This window comes from Crocuta crocuta, unplaced genomic scaffold (assembly GCF_008692635.1).
Source record: "Crocuta crocuta isolate KB4526 unplaced genomic scaffold, BGI_CrCroc_1.0 scaffold53, whole genome shotgun sequence".
Classification (NCBI taxonomy): domain Eukaryota; kingdom Metazoa; phylum Chordata; class Mammalia; order Carnivora; family Hyaenidae; genus Crocuta; species Crocuta crocuta.
Window position 1 is genome coordinate 2,780,745 of NW_027529432.1, and position 19,866 is coordinate 2,800,610.

Here is a 19,866-nt window from a genome sequence, read left to right on the forward strand (position 1 = left end):
TGGCACCAGGCCTCTGCAACCCCAGAACCCCCGACCCCGGCCCCCACGTTGTCGCCGATTCCCGGCCCTCTCGGTTCCGCGCTGCCCCCCTTAAAAGCTGGGGCCAAGCACAGGAGCCACAGGCGTTGCGGCCAATGATGCCGCTCACGGTTGAACCTGCTGCCCAATCAAAAGGCGCGGCTGCTAAGGGACGGGTGGGAACCACGCCTGACGCCAGGTGACTCCTGGCAGGGCGGGGAACGTGTCTCGGTCAGCTGATAGGGTCCCGTGCCACGGGCGAGCCGTCGGGGACGGAAACTGCGGGAGCGCGCGGGCAGTGGCCGGCCGCGGAGCGCTTGGGCGCTGCAGCCAAGGAGGGTGATGGAGGGGCGTCAAGAGCCTGGGAAGGAGAACAAGGTAAAGAGAAAAATGCAACCCCCCTCCCAGCCTCCGCCTCACTCCGTGGTACCCAGTGGTGCCCAATCAGGGAGTGGGGCGTGTGTGCGTGTGTGCGCGCGCGCGCGTGAGCTCGAGGATAGACCTGAGCAAGGGGGTGGGGCGCCTCTGTGACACCTGCACGGGGCCAAAGGAGACAGGGTTTACCTTCCCCTGACAGATGGAAAGGGGCCGGCACTGCCACTCACTCCTCCCCTCCCTCCCCAGGTTCTGGCTTCATGGCCCAGAGGAGGAAGGAATCCCTGTTAGGGATTGAGAAGGGGATGGAGTACACTTCTTTGCCAAGGAAGGAATCTGGTGCAACACCAACGGCTTCACTTTTGTACCTGTGTTCATATAATATAGGATCATTAATTCTTCACTCTTCGCTTGATTTCAGTCAACAAATAGTTATTGAGCAGCCTTGGGCGCATAGGGTGCACACTTTTGAGAGCTGGAGGTATGTGCATAGTGGGCTGTGGCTGAGGATGCGGATGGAGTAGCTGTGGTCCATCCTTGAAGTCCCCTCTCCCTCAAGCAGTTACCAAACAATACAGGTTAGAACAGAGATACTAAGACAGCAGGGGGGAATATAGAGGGCTTAGGGACCCACTGTACCAACGAGCCAGATTGTGTGTTGGGGGGATTGTGGTGGGACAAAGGAGCTTGCCCTGGGGATGTGGGAGAAGCCAGGAAGTGAGGAGTGCGGTTCAACCGGAGTTTGGAGGGGTGAGAGGGCCCGAGAGACACAAAGCATGGAGGAGAAAATATGTGTTTCAGTGTTTATCTGTGTTCATATTCATGATTAATTAATATATGTAAGATGCTTAGATCAGTGCCTGGCATATAGGAAGCTCAAGTTATAAGTGTTAGCTATTATTACTGTTTTTGTTATATCTCTTATCATATGGGATGTGTGCTGGGCTATCAAACTGATGGCTGCATCCCCAAACTTTGTAGGTGCCAGGCTCTCTGAAAGCCCACTATTAGATCATGTCCACTAGAGTAAGCATTGCCTTCTCTGAGATTCTCTTTTATATAGAGATGTAAAGAATACTAAATGAAGATGTAAATAAAAGTATAATAGAAACAAAACTGAAATAACACAAAAATACTTGCTTAATCTAACAGAAGTCAAGAAAAAAAGAATAAAGGAACAAAAAATAGATGAGCCAAAGGAAAAAAAAAAAGGCAAGATGGCAAGTTAATAGCCTATATCAGTAATTACAATAATTAGCAGTAGACCAAACACTCAATTAAAAACATATTCATGAGGGTGCCTGGCTGGCTTAGTTTGTAGAACATGCGACTCTCGATCTTGGGGTTGTGAGTTTGCACCCCACCTTGGGTGTAAGATTACTTTATGTTTATTTATTTTTGAGAGAGAGAGAGAGACAGAGAGAGAGAGACAGAGTGTGAGCGGGGGAGGGGCAAAGAGAGAGGGAGATATAGGATCTGAAGCAGGCTCCGGTCTCTGAGCTGTCAGCACAGAGCCCAACACTGGGCTTGAGTCTACGAACTATCAGATCATGACCTGAGCCCAAGGTGGATTTTAACCGCCTGATCCACCCAGGTGCCCCAGGTTATTTTTAAAAAAAAACATTCAAAGGGGCGCCTGTGTGGCTCAGTCGGTTGGGCGTCTGACTTCGGCTCAGGTCATGATCTGATAGTTCGTAGACTCAAGCCCAGTGTTGGGCTCTGTGCTGACAGCTAGCTCAGAGCCTGGAGCCTGCTTCAGATTCTGTGTCTCCCTCTCTCTCTGACCCTCCCCTGTTCACGCTGTCTTTCTCTCTCTCAGAAATAAATAAAACATTAAAAAAAAAAATCAGAGGCACCTGGATGGCTCAGTGGGTTAAGCATCTGACTTTATTTTCAGCTCAGATAATGATTTCAGCATTGTGGGATCAAGCCCCACATTGGGCTCTGTGCTGACAGTGCAGAGTCTGCTTGGGATTCTCTCTCTCCCTCTCTCTTGCCCCTCGCCCCTTCTCTCTCTCTCAAAAATAAACTTAAAAAATTCATATTGGATTTTTTTCAGATTGGATATTTATTTATTCATTCATTCATTAATTTGTTCATTTATTTATTGGGGTGCCTATTGGGGTGGCTCAGTTGGTTAAGCAGCCAACATCAGCTCAAGTCATAATCTTTTTTTTTTTAATTTTTTTTAAATGTTTTTATTTATTTCTAGGAGAGAGAGACAGCGTCAGCAGGGGAGGGTCAGAGAGAGAGGGAGTCACAGACTGAAACAGGCTCCAGGCTCCAAGCTGGCAGTCAGCACAGAGCCCGACACGGGGCTCGAACCCACAAACCGCGAGATCATGACCCAAGCGAAAGTCGGACGCTTAACCGACTAAGCCACCCAGGCGCCCCAGCTCAAGTCATAATCTTAACGTCTGTGGGTTTGAGCCCCATGTCAGGCCCTGTGCCTGGAGCCTCCTTTGGATTCTGTATCTCCATTTCTCTCTGCCCCTCCCCCACTCACATTCAGTCTGTCTGTCTCTCTCAAAATAATAAACATTTTTAAGTTATTTATTTATTAATAGAGCATGAGTGGGGGAGAGGAGCAGGGAGGGAGAGAGAGAGAGAGAGAATCCCAAGCAGGCTCCATGTTCATTACAGAGCTCAATGCGGGGCTTGATCCCACAACCCTGTGATCATAACCTGAGCCGAAACCAAGAATCAGATGCTAAACTGACTGAGCTACCCAACCACCCCAGACTGGACTTTTTTAAGACAACTATATTCTGTTAAAAAGGACATACTTTATAAGGACACAAAAAGAGCGCTAACCAAAAGAATGCTGGCATGGCTATGTTAGTTAATTTCAGACAAAGTAGATTGTAAGACAAGTATTACTAGAAATAAAGAGGGACATTTTTTTTTTAATGTTTATTTATTTCTAGGAGACAGAGAGAGAGACAGCGTGAGCAGGGGAGGGTCAGAAAGAGAGGGAGTCACAGACTGAAACAGGCTCCAGGCTCCGAGCTGGCGGTCAGCACAGAGCACGACGCGGGGCTCGAACCCACGAACCGTGAGATCATGACCTAAGTGAAAGTCGGACGCTTAACCAACTAAGCCACCCAGGCACCCCAAGAGGGACATTTTATAGTGATTAAGGAGTCAAGTCAACAGGAAGATAAAACAGTCCTAAATTTATATGCAACTAATAATATCGTTTTAAAATATGCAAAGTAAAAGATTATAGAATTAAAAGGAGAAATAGACAAACCCATAATTACAGTTAGAGATTTAACACAACTCTCTCAAGTGTTAGAACAACAACAACAAAAAATCTGTAAGGATTTTGAAGATTTAAAATACCATGATTAATCTATTTGATCTAATTGGTTTACGTAGAGCTCTGTACCCAATAATTGCAGAAAACGCATTATTTTCAAGTGCACTTGAAACATTTACCAAAATACATCATATGTTGGGCTATAAAGCAAGTATCAACAAGTTATGAAACATTGAAATCATACATAATGAGATCTCTGTCCAGTAGGATTAAGGAATCAAAAAGATTCCAAAATATTTGGAAAGTAAGTACCATGCTTCTAAATAATTCATAGGTCAAAGAAGAAATTATAATTAAAATTAGCCTTTTAAAGAAATGACTTTGAAAATATGATATATCAAAACTCATGAGATGCAGCTAAAGCAGTATCCAGGGGGAAATTTATACCTCCAAATGCATATTTTAGAACAGAATAAAGGTGGAGAAGTCAATGATCTAAATTTCAATCTTAAGAAACTAGAAACAGCAGAGCAATTAAAACCCAAGAAAGAAAAAGGAAGGAAATAATAAAGAACAGAAATCAATTAATAGAAGATAAATATATAAACATAGAAACTCAATAATGCCAAAAATAGTTTTTTGAAAATACCAGTAAAAATTGACAAACTACCAGGGGCACCTGGTAGCTCAGTCAGTTAAGCGTCCAATTCTTGGTTTTGGCTCAGGTCATGATCTCACAAATTGTGAGTTTGAGCCCCACCTCAGGCTCCACACTGACAGTGCAGAGCCTACTTGGGATTCTCTCTCTCTCTCCCTCTCTGTCTCTGCCCCTCCCCTACTAATGCTCTCTCTCTCTCTCACACACACACAAAATAAATAAATAAACTTTTTTTTTTTTAAATGATAAACTTCTGGGGCGCCTGTGTGGCTCAGTTGGTGAAGCGTCTGACCCTTGATTTTGGCTCAGTCATGATCTAATGGTTTATGAGATCAAATCCCACTCTCTCTCTCCCTCTCTCTCAAAATAAATAAATAAACTTAAAAAATGATAAACTTCTAGCAACACTGATAGAGAGCAGGAGAGAGACCGAGAGGAAGGAATGGAGAAAATATTAATTACCAAAACCAAGAGTGATTAAGTGCACATTGAAAGAGATATTTCAGACATTAAAAAGATAATGAGTTTTTAAGAAAAAGTTTATACCAACAAATGAGAGAATTTAGATAAAATGGACAAACGACTTGAAAAATGCAACTTACCAAACCTGAAACAAAAAATCAAAATCTCATGAGGCGCCTGGGTGGCTTAGTCAGTTAAGCGTCCGACTTTCGCTTAGGTCATGATCTTGCGGTTCGTGGGTTCGAGCCCCGCATCGGGCTCTGTGCTGACAGCTCAGAGCCTGGAGCTTGCTTCGGATTCTGTGTCTCCCTCTCTCTCTGCCCCTCCCCCACTTGCACTCACTCTCCTTCAAAAATTATAAACATTAAGAAAATCTGAATAGTCCAGGGGGTGCCTGGGTGGCTCAGTCAGTTAAGCATCTGACTTTGGCTCAGGTCATTATCTCATTCCTGAGTTCGAGCCCCATGGTGGGCTCTGTGCTGACAGCTCAGAGCCTGGAGCTTGCTTCGGATTCTGTGTCTCCCTCTCTCTCTGCCCCTCCCCCACTTGCACTCACTCTCCTTCAAAAATTATAAACATTAAGAAAATCTGAATAGTCCTATGTCTATTATAGGAAGTAAATCTGTAATTTAAGTTTTCAAAAATACCTCTCTAAGCACATTTAATGTCACATGTGAATTCTTTGAAGCATTAAAAAAAAACTAATACCATTCTCGTATAAATTATTCCAAAAACAGAAAGAGAAAGCACAATTCCAACTTATTTTAGGAAAACAACATAACCTTGATACAAAAACCCGTCGAGAGGAGATGGGTGATGATGACGGTTGTACCACACTATGAATATACTTAATACCAACAAACTGTTTACAGATGATTAAAATGAATCTTTTGTGTTATGTATATTTTACCACACACAAAAAAACTGTCAAAAACATTAAAAGAAAGGAAAAATACAGGTTAATATCTCTTGTGGACATAAATGGAAAAATGACGAACAAAATATTATCAAGTTGAATAGGCAATATATAAAAACAGACTACTTCATGATGAAGGCCTTATTCCAGGAATGTTGGGTGGTTTAATAATTGAAAATTAATCAGTGAAATTCAGCACATATACAGAATAACAGGAGAAACCATATGATGTCTCGATAAAGGGAGGTAACATTGATTTTAAAAAAACCACTCTTACCAAAACTAGGCATAGAAGGGAGTCTCCCTGATCTGATAGGGTATCTAAAAACATCTTCAGGCTTACAAGTTGAATGCATTCCCTCTGAGATCAGAAACAAGGCAAGGATTTCCTTTTTCACCATGTCACCACTTCTGCCTGTACTAGAAGTTCTAGCAAACGCAATAAGGCAAGAAAAAGAAATAAAAGGTATAAAGGTTGGAAAGGAAAAACTAAAACTGTCACTATTTTATATCATAGGATTGTATAGGGATGAAATCCAAAATAATCTACAAGCTATTCTAAAGGTAGTATGTAAATTTAGCAAGGTTCTTGGACACAAAGTAAGTATATAAAAATCATTTGTGTGTTTCTACATACTAGCAATAAATAATTAGGAAATGAAAAATAATTTTTATGTTATTTAAAATAGCAACAATAGTAAAAAAAAAAAAATCAGTGGGCACCTGGGTGGCTCAGTCAGTTAAGCCTCTAACTTCGGCTCAGGTCATGATCTCACGGTTCTTGGGTTCAAGCCCCATGTTGGGCTCTGTGCTGACAGCCCAGAGCCTGGAGGCTGCCTCAGATCCTGTGTCTCCCTCTCCCTCTTCCCCTCCCCTGTTCGTGCTCTGTGTTTCTGTCTCTCAAAAATAAATAAACATTTTTAAAAAATAATAATAATAAATCATAAAATACCTAGGAATTACTCTAACAAAAAATGTGGAAAACCTTTACAGAGAACCCTACAAACCATTACTGAGAAAAATTTTAGAAGACCTAAGTAATTGGAAAGATATTTCATGTTGATGGATTAGAAGAAGCAAAATTGTAAAAATGTATATCCTTCCCAAATTGATCTATAGATTCAATTTAATCTCAATCAAAATCCTAGCAGGTTTTTTGGGTGAAAATTCACAAAGCTGACTCTACAATTTATACAGAAATGTGAAGAGCTATAACAGCCAACGTGATTTTTAAAAAGAGCAAAGTAAAATCTGTTTGATTTCAAGTTTGTCAATTACAGTAATGAGGACAGTGTGCTATTATCAAAAGTACAGACATGAAGATCAGTGGAACAGAATAGAGAGTACACAACTGATAACACTTGTGAAGCCCATTAATTTTCTACCAAGATGTGCACCAAAGCAGGGGCGCCTGGGTGGCTTAGTCGGTTAAGCGTCCGACTTTCGCTTAGGCCATGATCTCACGGTTCGTGGGTTCAAGCCCCGCGTCGGGCTCTGTGCTGACTGCCAGCTCAGAGCCTGGAGCCTGTTTCAGAGTCTGTGTCTTCCTCTCTCTCTGACCCTCCCCTGCTCACACTGTCTCTCTCTCTCTCCTAGAAATGAATAAAACATTAAAAAAAAAAAAAAAAGATGTGCACCAAAGCAAATCAATACTCAGAAGAATCTTTTTAGAGCACCTGGCTGGCAGAAGAGGATGGGGCTCTTGATCTCCGGGTCATGAGGCCGAACCCCATGTTGGGTGTAGAGATTACGTAAATTAATAAACCTTAAAAAAATAGTCTTTTTTTAATTTATTTTTTATTTATTTTTTTATTTTTTTACAAATAGTTTATTGTCAAATTAGTTTCCACATANTAGTCTTTTTTTTTTTTTTTTAACAAATAGTGCTAAAATGACTGGCTATTTATATGGCAAAAATGAATCACAACCCATACCTTACACTGTATACAAGATGAATTGAAAGTGGATCATAGACATAAATGTAAAAGCTACAACTATTAACTTCTAGAAGAAGAAAAAGAATATCTTTATGACTTGGGGGTAGGCAAAAGTCTCTTCAAGAGTACACAAAAACCCTTAATCATAAAAGAGAAGACTGACATATTGGAGCTTGTAGAATTGTAAGTCATTAAGAGAGTAAAAAGGAAACCAAAGAATAGGAGATACGGGCAACACATGTAACTGACAAAGGGCTTGTGTATAGAGTTCCTACAAATTAACAACAACAATAATAAAGACAATCTGATTATTAAAAGAGGAGGGTAGAGGAGGAGCAAAAGACTTGAAAAGGCACTTTACAAAAGATATCCAAATGGCCGATAGGTACATAAAACGATGTTCAACATCATTTCTCATCAGGGAATACAAATTAAAGCCACGACGCACAATTATCCTACCTTGACCAGTATAGCTAACATAAAAAGCACTAACAACTCTAAGTACTGGCAGGGGTGCTGTGTAACTGGAACTTTTGTGCAGTGCTGGCAGGAGTATAAATTTGTACGATCACTTCGAAAACCTGGCAGTATCTATGAAAGCACTTAAACACATGCCTACCCTGTGAGCAAACACTTCTCATACCCAACAGAAATGAGTACTTAGGTTCCTCAAAAGACACATGCAAGACTGTTCGTGGAAGCCTCATTCATAATAGGCCAATCTTGAAATAATCTAAACGGCTACCAACAGTAGAATAGATAAATAAACTATGATACATTCATACGGAATACCACACAGCAATGGAAGAGAATTACTGCTGCACTCAACAACATAGATAGAGCTCATGAAGGAACACGAAACAATGGTGTCTACTTCATTTCTGTGACATTTAAGGCCAGGTAAATGTAATCTATGGTGATAGAAGTCAGAAGAGTCGTCCATAGTGTGTGTCAAACATAGGCCAAAGCCTGTGAGAAGAGAGAGTGAGGCCCCTGGATGCGAGAGGTGGGGAGGTGCCGGTTTACGTATATACTGGTGAGCAATTCTCGAAGGTGGAATGGCCTTTTAACCCTTCACTTGGCACAGTGGCATAGACATAGTAGGTGTTCAATAAATGTGTGTTGTAACGCTCAATGCAAAAATGAACTAGTAGTTTGGTGCCTCACAGATCTTTTCACTTAGAGAAATGCACACGCTTTGCCCACAAGCCACTGCCTCTTGGGACTAAAAGTGGTGCATGGTCTCAGGAACCCCGCAAAAGGGGTGAGAACATCTTATCTAACTGACTTTAGGCCCTGGTGGAAGGGTACCTGAAGTAACCAGCTGGGGAAGAGGCAAGCTGGTAGCTAAGAAAGTATTTGGGGTCTGGAACTGAGAAACGGGGTTCACATCTGGTCCTGCCACTTTGCAGCTGTGTGTGTGATTTCAGACAAGTTGTTTTACCTCCCCAGTGGTCTGCTTTCCTATCTATAGAATGAGGAGTATTCTGGTTGCTTCTGAGGATGGAAGTGTGGGAAAGTGTTGTAGTAATTGTAAAGCCCTGAGCAGTGACTTTTCAGGATCCCTCTAGGGGTAGCTGGTGACCCCAGGGCATTGGCAAAGCAATGCTGCTGAGGTGGGCTTTGCGGGAGGCCCTGAAGTCAGCGGTGAGGATGCTGGTAAGGGGCCGTGGTCAGTCATGTCTGAAACCTCCCCTCCCCAGGAGCCCTCCTCCGTACCAGTGGACCCACAGGGAGACAGCTCCTTACAGGTGGAGATCTCTGATGCAGTGAGCGAGCGGGACAAGGTGAAGTTCACTGTTCAAACCAAGGTGAGGCTGCCAAGGGAGTAAGAGGGCAGTTCAGATGCCTGCCTCCGGAGGCTTCAGGAGCCTGAGGAGCCCGCTGCCCCCAGCCTTGACCAGGGCGTGGGAGGCAGATGCCAACATAGACTTTGGGCCCTGGTCCTCAACTTGGCTCTTGCCCGCTGCCACTCTGAGAAAGCGAGCATCTTGTCTAGTCTCCAATTGGCCTTTTGCCTCTGGCCACAAGTCCTAACCACCCCCTGCCCATCATCCTAAGTGATATCATGGACGCCTGAGCCACCAAGGCCCACCTTGGGCCCCACCTCGGGGGTGGGATTGGGGAAGCCCAAAGGTGGGTGCCCAGGATGCTTGATGGGTGCGGGTTTGGGAGGGGAGGAGGGACACCTCAGACCGGCTTCTCGGCCTCCAGAGCTGCCTCCCTCACTTCGCCCAAACGGAGTTCTCCGTCGTGCGGCAGCATGAGGAATTCATCTGGCTACATGACGCTTACGTGGAAAACGAGGAGTACGCCGGCCTCATCGTGAGGAGGGGCAGGGCGGGCGGGGGCTGTGTGGGGCGGGCCTGGGTGCTTGGCTGGGGATAGAAGACTGGGCCACACTCCCCCGTGCTGGGGGATGGCCTTCTCAGCAACGAGAGAGCCTCCCAGCTCTGTCCCTCCTTTGAGCAGATCCCCCCAGCCCCTCCAAGGCCAGACTTTGAGGCTTCGAGGGAAAAGCTGCAGAAGTTGGGTGAGGGGGACAGCTCCATCACGCGGGAGGAGTTTGCCAAAATGAAGCAGGAGCTGGAGGCGTGAGTGTTACCTCCTTTCCTTGTCTCTGATGAAGCCCCAGGCCCACCCCCTTCCAGAGAGTCCTAGGATTTCATCACCTGTGGATACTTAGAGAGCCTGACCTCTGACTCCAGGGCTTCCGAGGGGAAGGAGGCAGGATGATCAGAGTCCAGGAGGGCCTTGAGCTTCCTGCCATTTTCTGCAGGGAGTACCTGGCAATCTTTAAGAAGACGGTTGCAATGCATGAGGTCTTTCTGCAGCGCCTGGCAGCCCACCCCACCCTGCGTCGAGACCACAACTTCTTTGTCTTTTTGGAATACGGCCAGGATGTGAGCTGAGCCAGAGCACTGGGGTCGCCCTTGGGGGGGGGGGCACGATGCTCCGTGGCCTCAAGGCTCCATCTCATCAGCTCCACAAGTGGCCTGTGCCTGGGGTGGGAAGTGCAGATGCCCCCACCCCAACATCATACTCTCCCCATGCCTGCCTCAGCTCAGTGTCCGGGGAAAGAACAGGAAGGAGCTCCTTGGGGGATTTCTGAGGAATATCGTGAAGTCTGCAGACGAAGCCCTCATCACCAGCATGTCAGGGCTCAAGGTGACCCTTGGGGCCCCCTCTGCGGGTTCAACCCAGGGCCTCAAGTCCACAGCAAAGATTGAGGCGAGGGTGGCTGTGGGAGGGAAGGCACTGGGTGGGGGGGGAGGGGCATGTGCTACCCCTGCGTGTCCATGGGTGCCATGCTCCTACTGACTCAGCATAAGTGGCTTCTGTCTGGCTCCCTTAGGAGGTGGATGACTTCTTTGAGCATGAGAGGACATTCCTGCTGGAGTACCACACCCGGATCCGGGATGCCTGCCTGCGGGCAGACCGTGTCATGCACTCCCACAAGTGTACGCAGGGCCCAAGGGGCCCTGGGATCTCTGCCCCCTCTCCCCGGCATTCCTACTCCGGGCAGGGAGAGAAGATATCAGGAAATGCCCCGTGCCTATGACCATAAACACCAGGGGTGGGGCTTGATGTGCAGACCAAGGGGCTCTGATGGAGGGCTATTCACCAACAGGCCTGGCAGATGATTATATCCCGATCTCTGCCGCACTGAGCAGTCTAGGAACACAGGAAGTCAACCAGCTAAAGACGTGAGGACTCCCTTTTACCCCTCCTGCCCTATGCCTGTAATTCTGTGTCTGCCCGCGAGGGGTCGCTGTGGAAACCTACTATGGCCTGTAGGTGGGAGGTGCAGTTCCTGCTGGGATTTGGGAGAAGTGAGGGAGATTTCCCCAAGAGCGAGTGCCAAGGGCAAGGAGGCTTTAGGGAACACCCCCTCAAGATCTCTGCCCTAACTCTTCCCCACTGCCTCCTAGGAGCTTCCTCAAATTGGCAGAGCTCTTTGAACGACTAAGGGTGAGTACTGCCTTCTGTATCGGAAGGCCACCCAATAATCCTTTGCAAGGGACGAGAAAGTCCTGAAAGAGGAAAAAAGCCCCAGGGTCATTTTGGAATGTTCAGTGATAACTTGGACCCAGTGGTACCCTGGACCCACTGTCAGTTAAGCCCTAATGAGGTAGAGTGGGGATGGGGATCCAGCCTCAAGTGCATGTGGGTGGTGTTACGGGAGGGGGTGGGGACCAGGCTTGCCAAGCCATTTACAAGGGTGTGCCACGTGCCTCCTGGAGGCTGCACTGCATTGCCAACATCCTGCCCCAGACACTCACTTCCCTAACTTCTCCAAGATCACTGCAGCGTGCCAGTCTTTCTAAAATGTCTCTGGATCACATCTCTTCCCTGCTCAAGGCCCTTCAGTGACCTTGCCTCTTCCAGAAAGTGCCCAAAATACAAAGCCCAAAGTCCTTAGCTTGCACTTTATGCCTTTTGGGACCCGACCCCCGCCATCCAAGTGCCCCCACTAAACTCATGAACACACACTAGGCTTGCACACCTGCAGCGCCTTTGGCTGTTGTCTAATTCCTACTCAAGCTCCAGGATCCAGACCAGATGCCAATCCTCAGTGGTTTTCCGTGGCCTGCTCCCATGAAGATCAGGGTCTGACCTAGCGGGGTTATCAAGTGACTTTTGGCTGTTTAGATGAGCAGCAGCACCCCAGCCTTTAGCTGCCCCTCTGCAAGCTCCCTCCCCAGCCTCCAAACTTCCTGATTCAGAAGCTGGAAGGCCGAGTGGCCTCTGACGAGGACCTCAAGCTGTCAGACATGCTGCGATACTACATGCGGGACTCACAGGCAGCCAAGGTGAGACGTGGCCCCGGAGGGAACCTCGGGGTTGGAGGACAGCAAGGCTGGAGCAACGGGGGTGGGCAGGCAGGGGAGGCCGCGGACACCAGTGATCCTGAGCCCCTGGCGGCCCCAGGACCTGCTGTACCGGCGTCTGCGGGCACTGGCCGACTACGAGAACGCCAACAAGGCACTGGACAGGGCGCGCACCAGGAACCGGGAGGTGCGGACCGCCGAGAGCCACCAGCAGCTGTGCTGCCAACGCTTCGAACGCCTCTCTGACTCAGCCAAGCAGGGTAAACCCCACGGCCCCCAAGCCCCTGCCACTGGGCAGCCTACCCGCCCAGGGTCCCCACTTCCCCTCCCTCCTCTCCAGAGCTCATGGATTTCAAGTCTCGCCGCGTGTCCTCCTTCCGCAAGAACCTCATCGAGCTGGCAGAGCTGGAGCTCAAACATGCCAAGGTGAGCCCTCCGGCCCCCGTGCCCTCTTGTTGTCTCCGCCGTCCACTCCCAGACCTGTAGATTCTCACCAAGCGCTTGCAAGCACGTGTTAAGGGAGAGGTGGACCTTGAGCAGCCCGGGTTGAGGTTCAGGGTCAGGTTTCATCTTGGACCAGGACCCCTCCTCTTATGATGGGTAGTAAGCCCTCCATTAATGGCAACTGTTGTTGCTGAGGAGGGGACAGGAGTTACAGGTGTAGGGGTTAGAACAGCACCCTGAAGGAGGGGGCAGGGAGGCAGGGGTGGGGGACCATCAAGGACCTCTCTCCCATGCAGGCCAGCACCCTCCTCCTCCGGAACACCCTTGTCGCACTCAAGGGGGAGCCTTAGAGCAGCCAGAGCCTGCTCCGGGGCTTTTTAGTGCAAGAGTCCACATTTCTCCCCCCTCCCCTCCCCGCCACCTCCACAGTGACCACTAGCCAGGCCCCATGACCTCCCAGGGCAAGCCCAAGGCCCATTCCCACCCAAAGGTATCAGGTCCTGCAGGGGGAAGCTAGGGCAGCATGGCTACAATACTTGGCCACAGGTAAGCAGAACCCCAACTTTGGGGAGGCCAGGGACCTGGACCTCCCTTCTCTCCTGAGGGGCAGCCCCCAAGCACCCTGTCCTCCCCCACCTGGAGTTCCTTTGTCCCCAACCTGTTCACAAATAAAGAACCTGGTTCTTGCTACAAGGCCTGTTTGTCCTCATTTCCCACCGCTCCAGGGCCCACCTTTACTGGGGCACTGTGGACACCCGGCCCTGGGTAGCCCCCTGCAGTGTCGTCAAAGGGAACCAGCCCTTCCTGCTTCCCTCTTGGCAAGCTCCAAGAAACTAAGGGACCAGCTTTAACACCAGGAGCGTTTTTTCCCCTCCAGTTCAGGAGACTGGGGTCGGGAACTGTAATCCTGCACCCACACCCTTACAGGGTATGACTTCTAAGTACCTTTACCTCCCAGGCAGGTGAAAACCCAAAGTACAGGCTGGCGAGCGGGCCTGCAGCAATGTGTCGGCAAAAGGCTCAGGGCCGCAGCCAACACCCTCTTGGTTAAACACAGGGAGGTGGGACGCAAGACACTTGGGTCTGAAGTCCCGGGCTGCACCTGGCTTGGCCCCACCCTGGACTTCAGCCACATCTGCAGAGGGCCAAAGGCTTAACTTGGCTTCTGACTCACAGCAGCCACTGTGCCCAGCCCTCAGAGATGAGTCAGCCATCCGTGAAAGTGGCAGAGAAAAACCAAAGAAAAACTTGCAGGCAGACTGAACAGCTAGAGAGGCAATCTGTGACTTTCAATTTCACAGCCTCCCTTAGGCAGAACGGAGCGGGGAGCCAGGGAACAGGCTGCAATGAGCGGAGCCCACCTGGGTCAAGGCTACAAGCATTAAGAGCTCAGGCATGAAGCCCTTCTGCCCATGGGGCTCCTGCACCTGGCAGCAGGTACACCCTGGCTCAGCTACCTCCTTAACAGCCAGTTTGGCACTAACTGTGGCATCACCTACGAGTGTCAGAGGGAGGCTCTGCTAGTCGCTGGGGTCCAGCAAGCAAGGGGTGAGTGGAGACTCGGTACAGGAGAGATGCTGCGCTCATCATCTCAGCACGCCTCCCCCGGCAAGGTCCCTGGGGGCCCAACCCTGAAACAAACATCCCATTAGTGAGCCTTTTTATTGTTGTGTGTGTGGTTTTTTTTTTTGTTTTTTTGTTTTTTAATTGAAGGTCCCTTACTGGTCCTGCCTCCATGAGTGGCCAAGACCAGGGGCAAAGGGGAGGGGAACCAGGCGGCGCAAGGAGGGGTCATCTCCACAACATTCCATTTATACACAGAACTAAACAGACAAGCACAGAGTCACTATTGCGGTTAGAAGTTGGCAGCACGGGAAAAGGGAGGAACAGGTAGGGAATTGGGGGATCGTTAAAAAAAATACAGGCCCCCCCCAAACTGGGGTGCCTGGGGGGAACTTGGTCTGCTTCAACCCAAGAGGAATCAGAAGATCAAAAGCAGTTTGGGAAGGCCAGAACCGTCAGGGATGGAGGGAGGAGGAAGGTCCAGGGGGGGGAGGGGGCTGTTTGGCAACTGGGGTGAAGGGACTGCCCTCCCCCTGCTGGGATACCCCCCAGCCCCTCCGGTCTGGCAGGAAGGGGGCAGCCTGCAACCCCCACGGGCGGGTCAGGGGCTGCCAGATGCTCCAGGCAGGGGGCTGGAGGGGGCTCACAAAGGCTTGCCCTCCAGGGAGATGACGGCACTGCCCCCCAGTTTCTCTGCCAGGGTGCAGCGGTCCTTGACCTCCTCGTAGCAGTTTGCTTGTAATTCGTGCTTGATCCCTGTGAGGAAGAAGGCGAGCATCTGTGAGCAGGAAGCACTGGGGGAGGGGAAGTCGGGGCTGGGAAGGAGCCAATCAGAACAGATGGAAGGAACCCGGTTACCTCGCAGCAGGCAGAGAAGGGGGGGGGTATCTCGTATACTATGCCATTCACCCCACCCTGCAGCCAAAGCCTGAGTGAAGAGGCACATGGCACCAATGCTGGCCCTTACCCGTCAGCTTCTTCTTGATGGCGTCCTTGGAGCTGGCATAAATCATTTTACTCTTAAGAGGTGCACATTCAGGTGCCCTGGAGGGAAACAGAGTCCAAGAACATGCAACAAAGTTCCCTCTTCAAGTCTAGCTGAGTGTCCTCAAGTGGGAGAGGACCTCAAGAACCCTGAGCTAGTCCTCAGAGTTCAAGCTTTTATCAAGTTCCTCCCCCTCCCCCCCCCACACCTGAGTTAACCAGGAGCCACAGAGGCTCTGTCCTGAGAAAGAAGGGGGGGGCGTCTCACCAGAAGATAAACACCAGGTCCTCCTTCTTGCTCTCCTTGGTCTCGTAGGTGGCATCATAGAGAGCGTAGCGGCAGTCCTTGTCTGGCAGCATCTTGACAAAGGTGGCATAGGGGTCGTCTACAGTCTGGCCCACGTCCCCCACCAGGATCTCCTTGCCCTCCTCCAGGATGATGTTCTTCTTGTCCTCGCTGAGGCAGAAGAGTACCGCCTTCTTGCGCTTCTTCACCTCCTCTGGCGTCGAGGACTTACGAACCTTCATGTCATTGAACACTTTGATGACGCCATCAGAGACCGCCACACCAGAGGCCTGGGGGACGAGCCACATATACTTTACAAAGGAAAAATCTCTGGGACTCCCTAGGAAGTCTCCTTTGCAATCTTAGGAGATCTGTCTAGATGCCAACAAATGTAATCCTCAACCTGAGATCATCGTTCTCCTTCCCAAGACAAACGTCACGATTTTTCCCACCCAAGTTCTTCTCAAAGAACCAGACAGGACACAACCCCAGAATGGCAACCACAGAAGAGACCTCTAACCGTGGAATTCAACTGCATTCCTCCCCTCCCCTCCCCACCATCTTACAGCCTAGAAACTGAAGACATGTGAACAGCAGAACCTTGGCTTTGATGTGAGCCCAGAATTAAAAGAACCCACAGGCCACTGACTCCTTTCATAAAGTACTCTGTCTCAGTCTCTGGATAAAAGTGTTGACTCAAAACTGCACAGATAGGGAAAGGGGACCCAAGCACCCATACCATAGTTAGCCCTCTCTTCTGCAAGGAGAACCACAATGCTACGTGAAACACCAATGAGCTCGATAGCTCTCATGAAGTCCATCAGAATTACTCAATGCAGTCTTTACACAAAGCATCCTCTTTGCTGGGGTCTTCTTCAATCGAAGCAAGAACCACAACCCCTCATTAAGGCCCTATCCCATAACCGCACCGTCCTCCCGGAAAAATGCAAGACCCCAATGTCGCTGATTGGAGTTAGCCGGCCAAACCCAAGTGCCCACGGACCTCGAAAGCTCCTTAAACGTCTTTGAGTCATGTTGGGGAGCACCCAAAGTAGGAGAGGGGCTACTGTCTACAGTGAAATCGGCCGTGCCCCCCGCTCCCGGAACTGCAGAGGAAGCCGGCCACGTGACTCTGCCGCTTCCGGAGAAGGCGGAGAAAAGCGCTCTCCAGGGCCCGGCCGGGAGAGAAAAACTGTCCGGAGGCCTCAGCCCCAGGAATGGCTTTTACCGACCGGCGTATCAGCCCCGGCCGCTGCCGGCCGACGCCCGGGCAAATTACACGAACTTCAGTTCTCGTAGCCCTGAGGCCGAACAAGGGGCAGGCGGGGTGGTTTCCGGGCGGTGCCCGCCTGGGTCACTTCCCTAAACTCGGCTCCACCCTCAGGCCCCATCCGGGAGAGCCGAAGGCCCCGCTGGTCCAGGGCTTCGGGCCCAGCGGCGAGGCGTGAGCTTGTGCGCACGCGCCAGCGGACAGCGCCGTTCCAGCTTTTGCCGGATGTACGGAGCACAGAACCCTGGTCGCTTTGTGGGCTCCCTCGCTTCCGACCAGAACTGTGATCTCCCCGGTGCAAACCCGCGGCTCCGTGTCGCGCGCTGCAAGCCCCTAATCCCAAGCGCCAGCGCCTGGACCCCGACGCCCTCGCATCCCCGTTGGCCCAACGCCCCCGCCCCTCCTGGGTGCAGACATCCCTGCCACCTGCTCTCGAGACAGACTCGCCAGCCGAAGGAGGGTGACGCGGAGACAGGAACAGCCCTGGGTGGGGTGCGCGCGCGCCAAGACCGCTCGCGCGCTTTTCCTTCGCCGCCCCCGGGGCCGAGTTCCGACGCCGCATGCTCCCGTCGGACGCGCGCCCCCGTGAACTGACTTGCCTCGGCTCCCGCCCGGGGCGCTGGGGGAGGGGGTGCCGACGTCGCTCCCCCATTCCCTCCCCCCGCGCGCAGACCGACTCGCAGCCACCACCCCTCAGTCGCCATGGCCTGCTGCTCACCATGTTTCCGGAAGCGAAAGGGAGATAGCAAGGAGAGTCAGAAAAGATGAGAGCCGCTGCAGCTGCTGCCGGGATCCGACTGAACGCGGCCTCTCCCGGCCCCTTCCGTTTAGTATGAGCCGCACAATGAGGGGCGGGGCGGGCTTCCGGCGCCCTCCCCACGGGCNCGTTCTCGGGCTCGCTGGGTAACGGAGTCTTTTTCGCCGTCGGGCCTTCGAGCGCCACATTGCATGCTGGGAGACGTAGTCCGAGACAGACGAGAGGGGCGGGGCCATGGCACGCAGAGCGCGCCCATTGGTCCAATTTTCCAGGAAACGCTCAGCTGAGCAAAGGGCCCCGGAGTTAGGTAATGTGACCCGAAAATGAGTCCTCGACCTCGACGCTCTTTATCCGCAGCGAAACTGTTTCCTAAGATCCATCTTGACACTTCCTTGTCTGAAAATTTTGAGTTAGTATTTTGCTTTTCTGAGTTTAAGCAACTTATCTGTCGGCCTGGAACCCAGTCCTAGAGCAAGGAGAATAGGAAGTACAAGGCGTCTTCAATCCAGTAAACAATTCATTGAGCACCCTTCATGTGCAAAGCCACTCGCATACGGAGAAAAGGCCATATGCAACTTCGATAAAATTAGAACAAGAGAAAAAAAAACCACTAAGGGAAGACTACAAGAAAGTCTGAAAATAGAGCTGTGTTTTTTTTTTTAAGATGTCTGACATTCACAAAACAATAAAGGGAGAAGGGCATGGTTTTGTGCGATCAGTTCAATTCAAAGATTGTGTACTAGACAGTGAAAAGGGGAAACATATTAAACCAGACTTCAATCTCGTTCGATAGCCAGGCTTACGGGTAATTTAATACCCGGGAAAATTAAGATACGGCTTTGTTTAGGCATAAAGTAGGAAAAAAAAAAGAGACGACGGGAGTTTTCGTTGGCCTCGAACAATGGCAATGGCCGTAGCCTCTACAGAAAGACAATAAAGAGTCGCAAACAAGGGAACCGAGGACATAGATCTCAATAGCGGAATAAAGGATGTAAATGAAGAATTGGAAGCCCGGTCTTCCCGACCGGGAGTGGGGACCCTCGCAGGGCATGCCGGTTATTGTAGTCGGGGACATCCCGCTGCACCGCCCACCAGCCGAATCGCCGGGAGCCCCAGGTGGAGGCCGCCGCTCGACCCCCAGCCCCGTAAACGACCCTGCCAGGAAAGGAGGCTGGCTCCACTTTTTTCAAGCCTCGGGGAGTTTCCAAGAGCAACGAGGAGGGGGAGAGAGACTTCGAAGTTACCCTGGAGACGCGCTCCCACCCGCCCCTAGCCACGGGATGCCCTAGATGCCCTTATTAGGACAAGAGACTAGAGGGGGTGGTGCCAAACTGAACGCCCGATGGAGGCTCCTTATAAGGCAGCCTCGGGAAGGAGGCGGGAGTTCGGAGCTGGCTGGGGGGGGACAGGCGGGGGGGTGGCGTACAGAATCGCGGCTGGGTGGAGTCTGAAGGGGCGGGCCTGAATCTCCGGCGCCCTCCTCTTGGCTGCTCGAGGCCCCAGACCGGCACCNGCTGCGGAAGGCTGTAACTTCCTGGCGAGATCGTCGAGCCGAATTCGGCTGTACTTCTACCTCAACCTGGGTCACTTTTGCATAAACCTAAACCTCCTTGAGGGTCTCCCATCTGCAACGAGTCACGAAAATCACTACATGTTCTCCCCTTCCACCCTTGTCCGGGCTCTTACCTCCAGTGGGTTCCCCTGAATCCAACCACGTACCCGTCTCAGAACCCCCTCCCTCCACACACCTGTCCCGAATCCTAGCATCTCCTATTTGTCCCCCTTCTACTTGTTCTCTGGTACCCTCCGTCCTCCTAGCTTTGGCCTTCCCAGCACGTCCCCGATTTCTCGCCCCTCCCCCACTGCTGGCTCTCCACGCTCCCCTCCCTCCCAGGTCCGGATCTCCGGGTCTGTGGGGGGGGGGGGTGTCCTTCAGCTCCTCCTACGTTACCTTTGTATCTCCATCCCTGTATCCCTTTCTAGATTTCCCTCCTGCAGATATACCTGTATTCATGTGTCCCTCACCCCCCACCTCTCGGGTTTTTCAGAAACCCAGTCTCCAGCATCCTCCGCAAAGGTGAGACCGAACCGGACTGCCTCAG

General features: G+C 50.4%; 2 protein-coding genes across 4 annotated transcripts; one reads left to right on the plus strand and one right to left on the minus strand.

Moving 5' to 3' along the window:
- The first annotated feature begins 51 nt into the window (after positions 1-51).
- On the plus strand, positions 52-13,597 carry SNX32 (sorting nexin 32). Of its 3 annotated transcripts, none has more exons than XM_077759804.1 (13): positions 52-396; positions 9,332-9,439; positions 9,843-9,953; positions 10,101-10,222; positions 10,408-10,531; positions 10,692-10,796; positions 10,984-11,089; positions 11,260-11,335; positions 11,561-11,600; positions 12,356-12,442; positions 12,561-12,720; positions 12,801-12,886; positions 13,201-13,597. In XM_077759804.1, the coding sequence occupies exons 1-13, from the start codon at positions 361-363 to the stop codon at positions 13,252-13,254; spliced, it is 1,215 nt and encodes a 404-aa protein (XP_077615930.1). In that variant the 5' UTR covers positions 52-360; the 3' UTR covers positions 13,255-13,597. The 3 variants fall into 3 exon arrangements, with proteins under 3 accessions (XP_077615930.1, XP_077615931.1, XP_077615929.1); XM_077759805.1 differs by having other exon boundaries at positions 13,334-13,597; XM_077759803.1 differs by lacking the exon at positions 13,201-13,597 and having other exon boundaries at positions 12,801-13,131.
- A 1,103-nt stretch (positions 13,598-14,700) lies between these two features.
- Positions 14,701-17,836, minus strand: CFL1 (cofilin 1). Its single transcript, XM_077759807.1, has 4 exons — positions 17,726-17,836; positions 15,720-16,027; positions 15,435-15,511; positions 14,701-15,223 (listed from the first exon to the last, which is right to left on the minus strand). The coding sequence occupies exons 1-4, from the start codon at positions 17,726-17,728 to the stop codon at positions 15,111-15,113; spliced, it is 501 nt and encodes a 166-aa protein (XP_077615933.1). The 5' UTR covers positions 17,729-17,836; the 3' UTR covers positions 14,701-15,110.
- Positions 17,837-19,866: the final 2,030 nt, after the last annotated feature.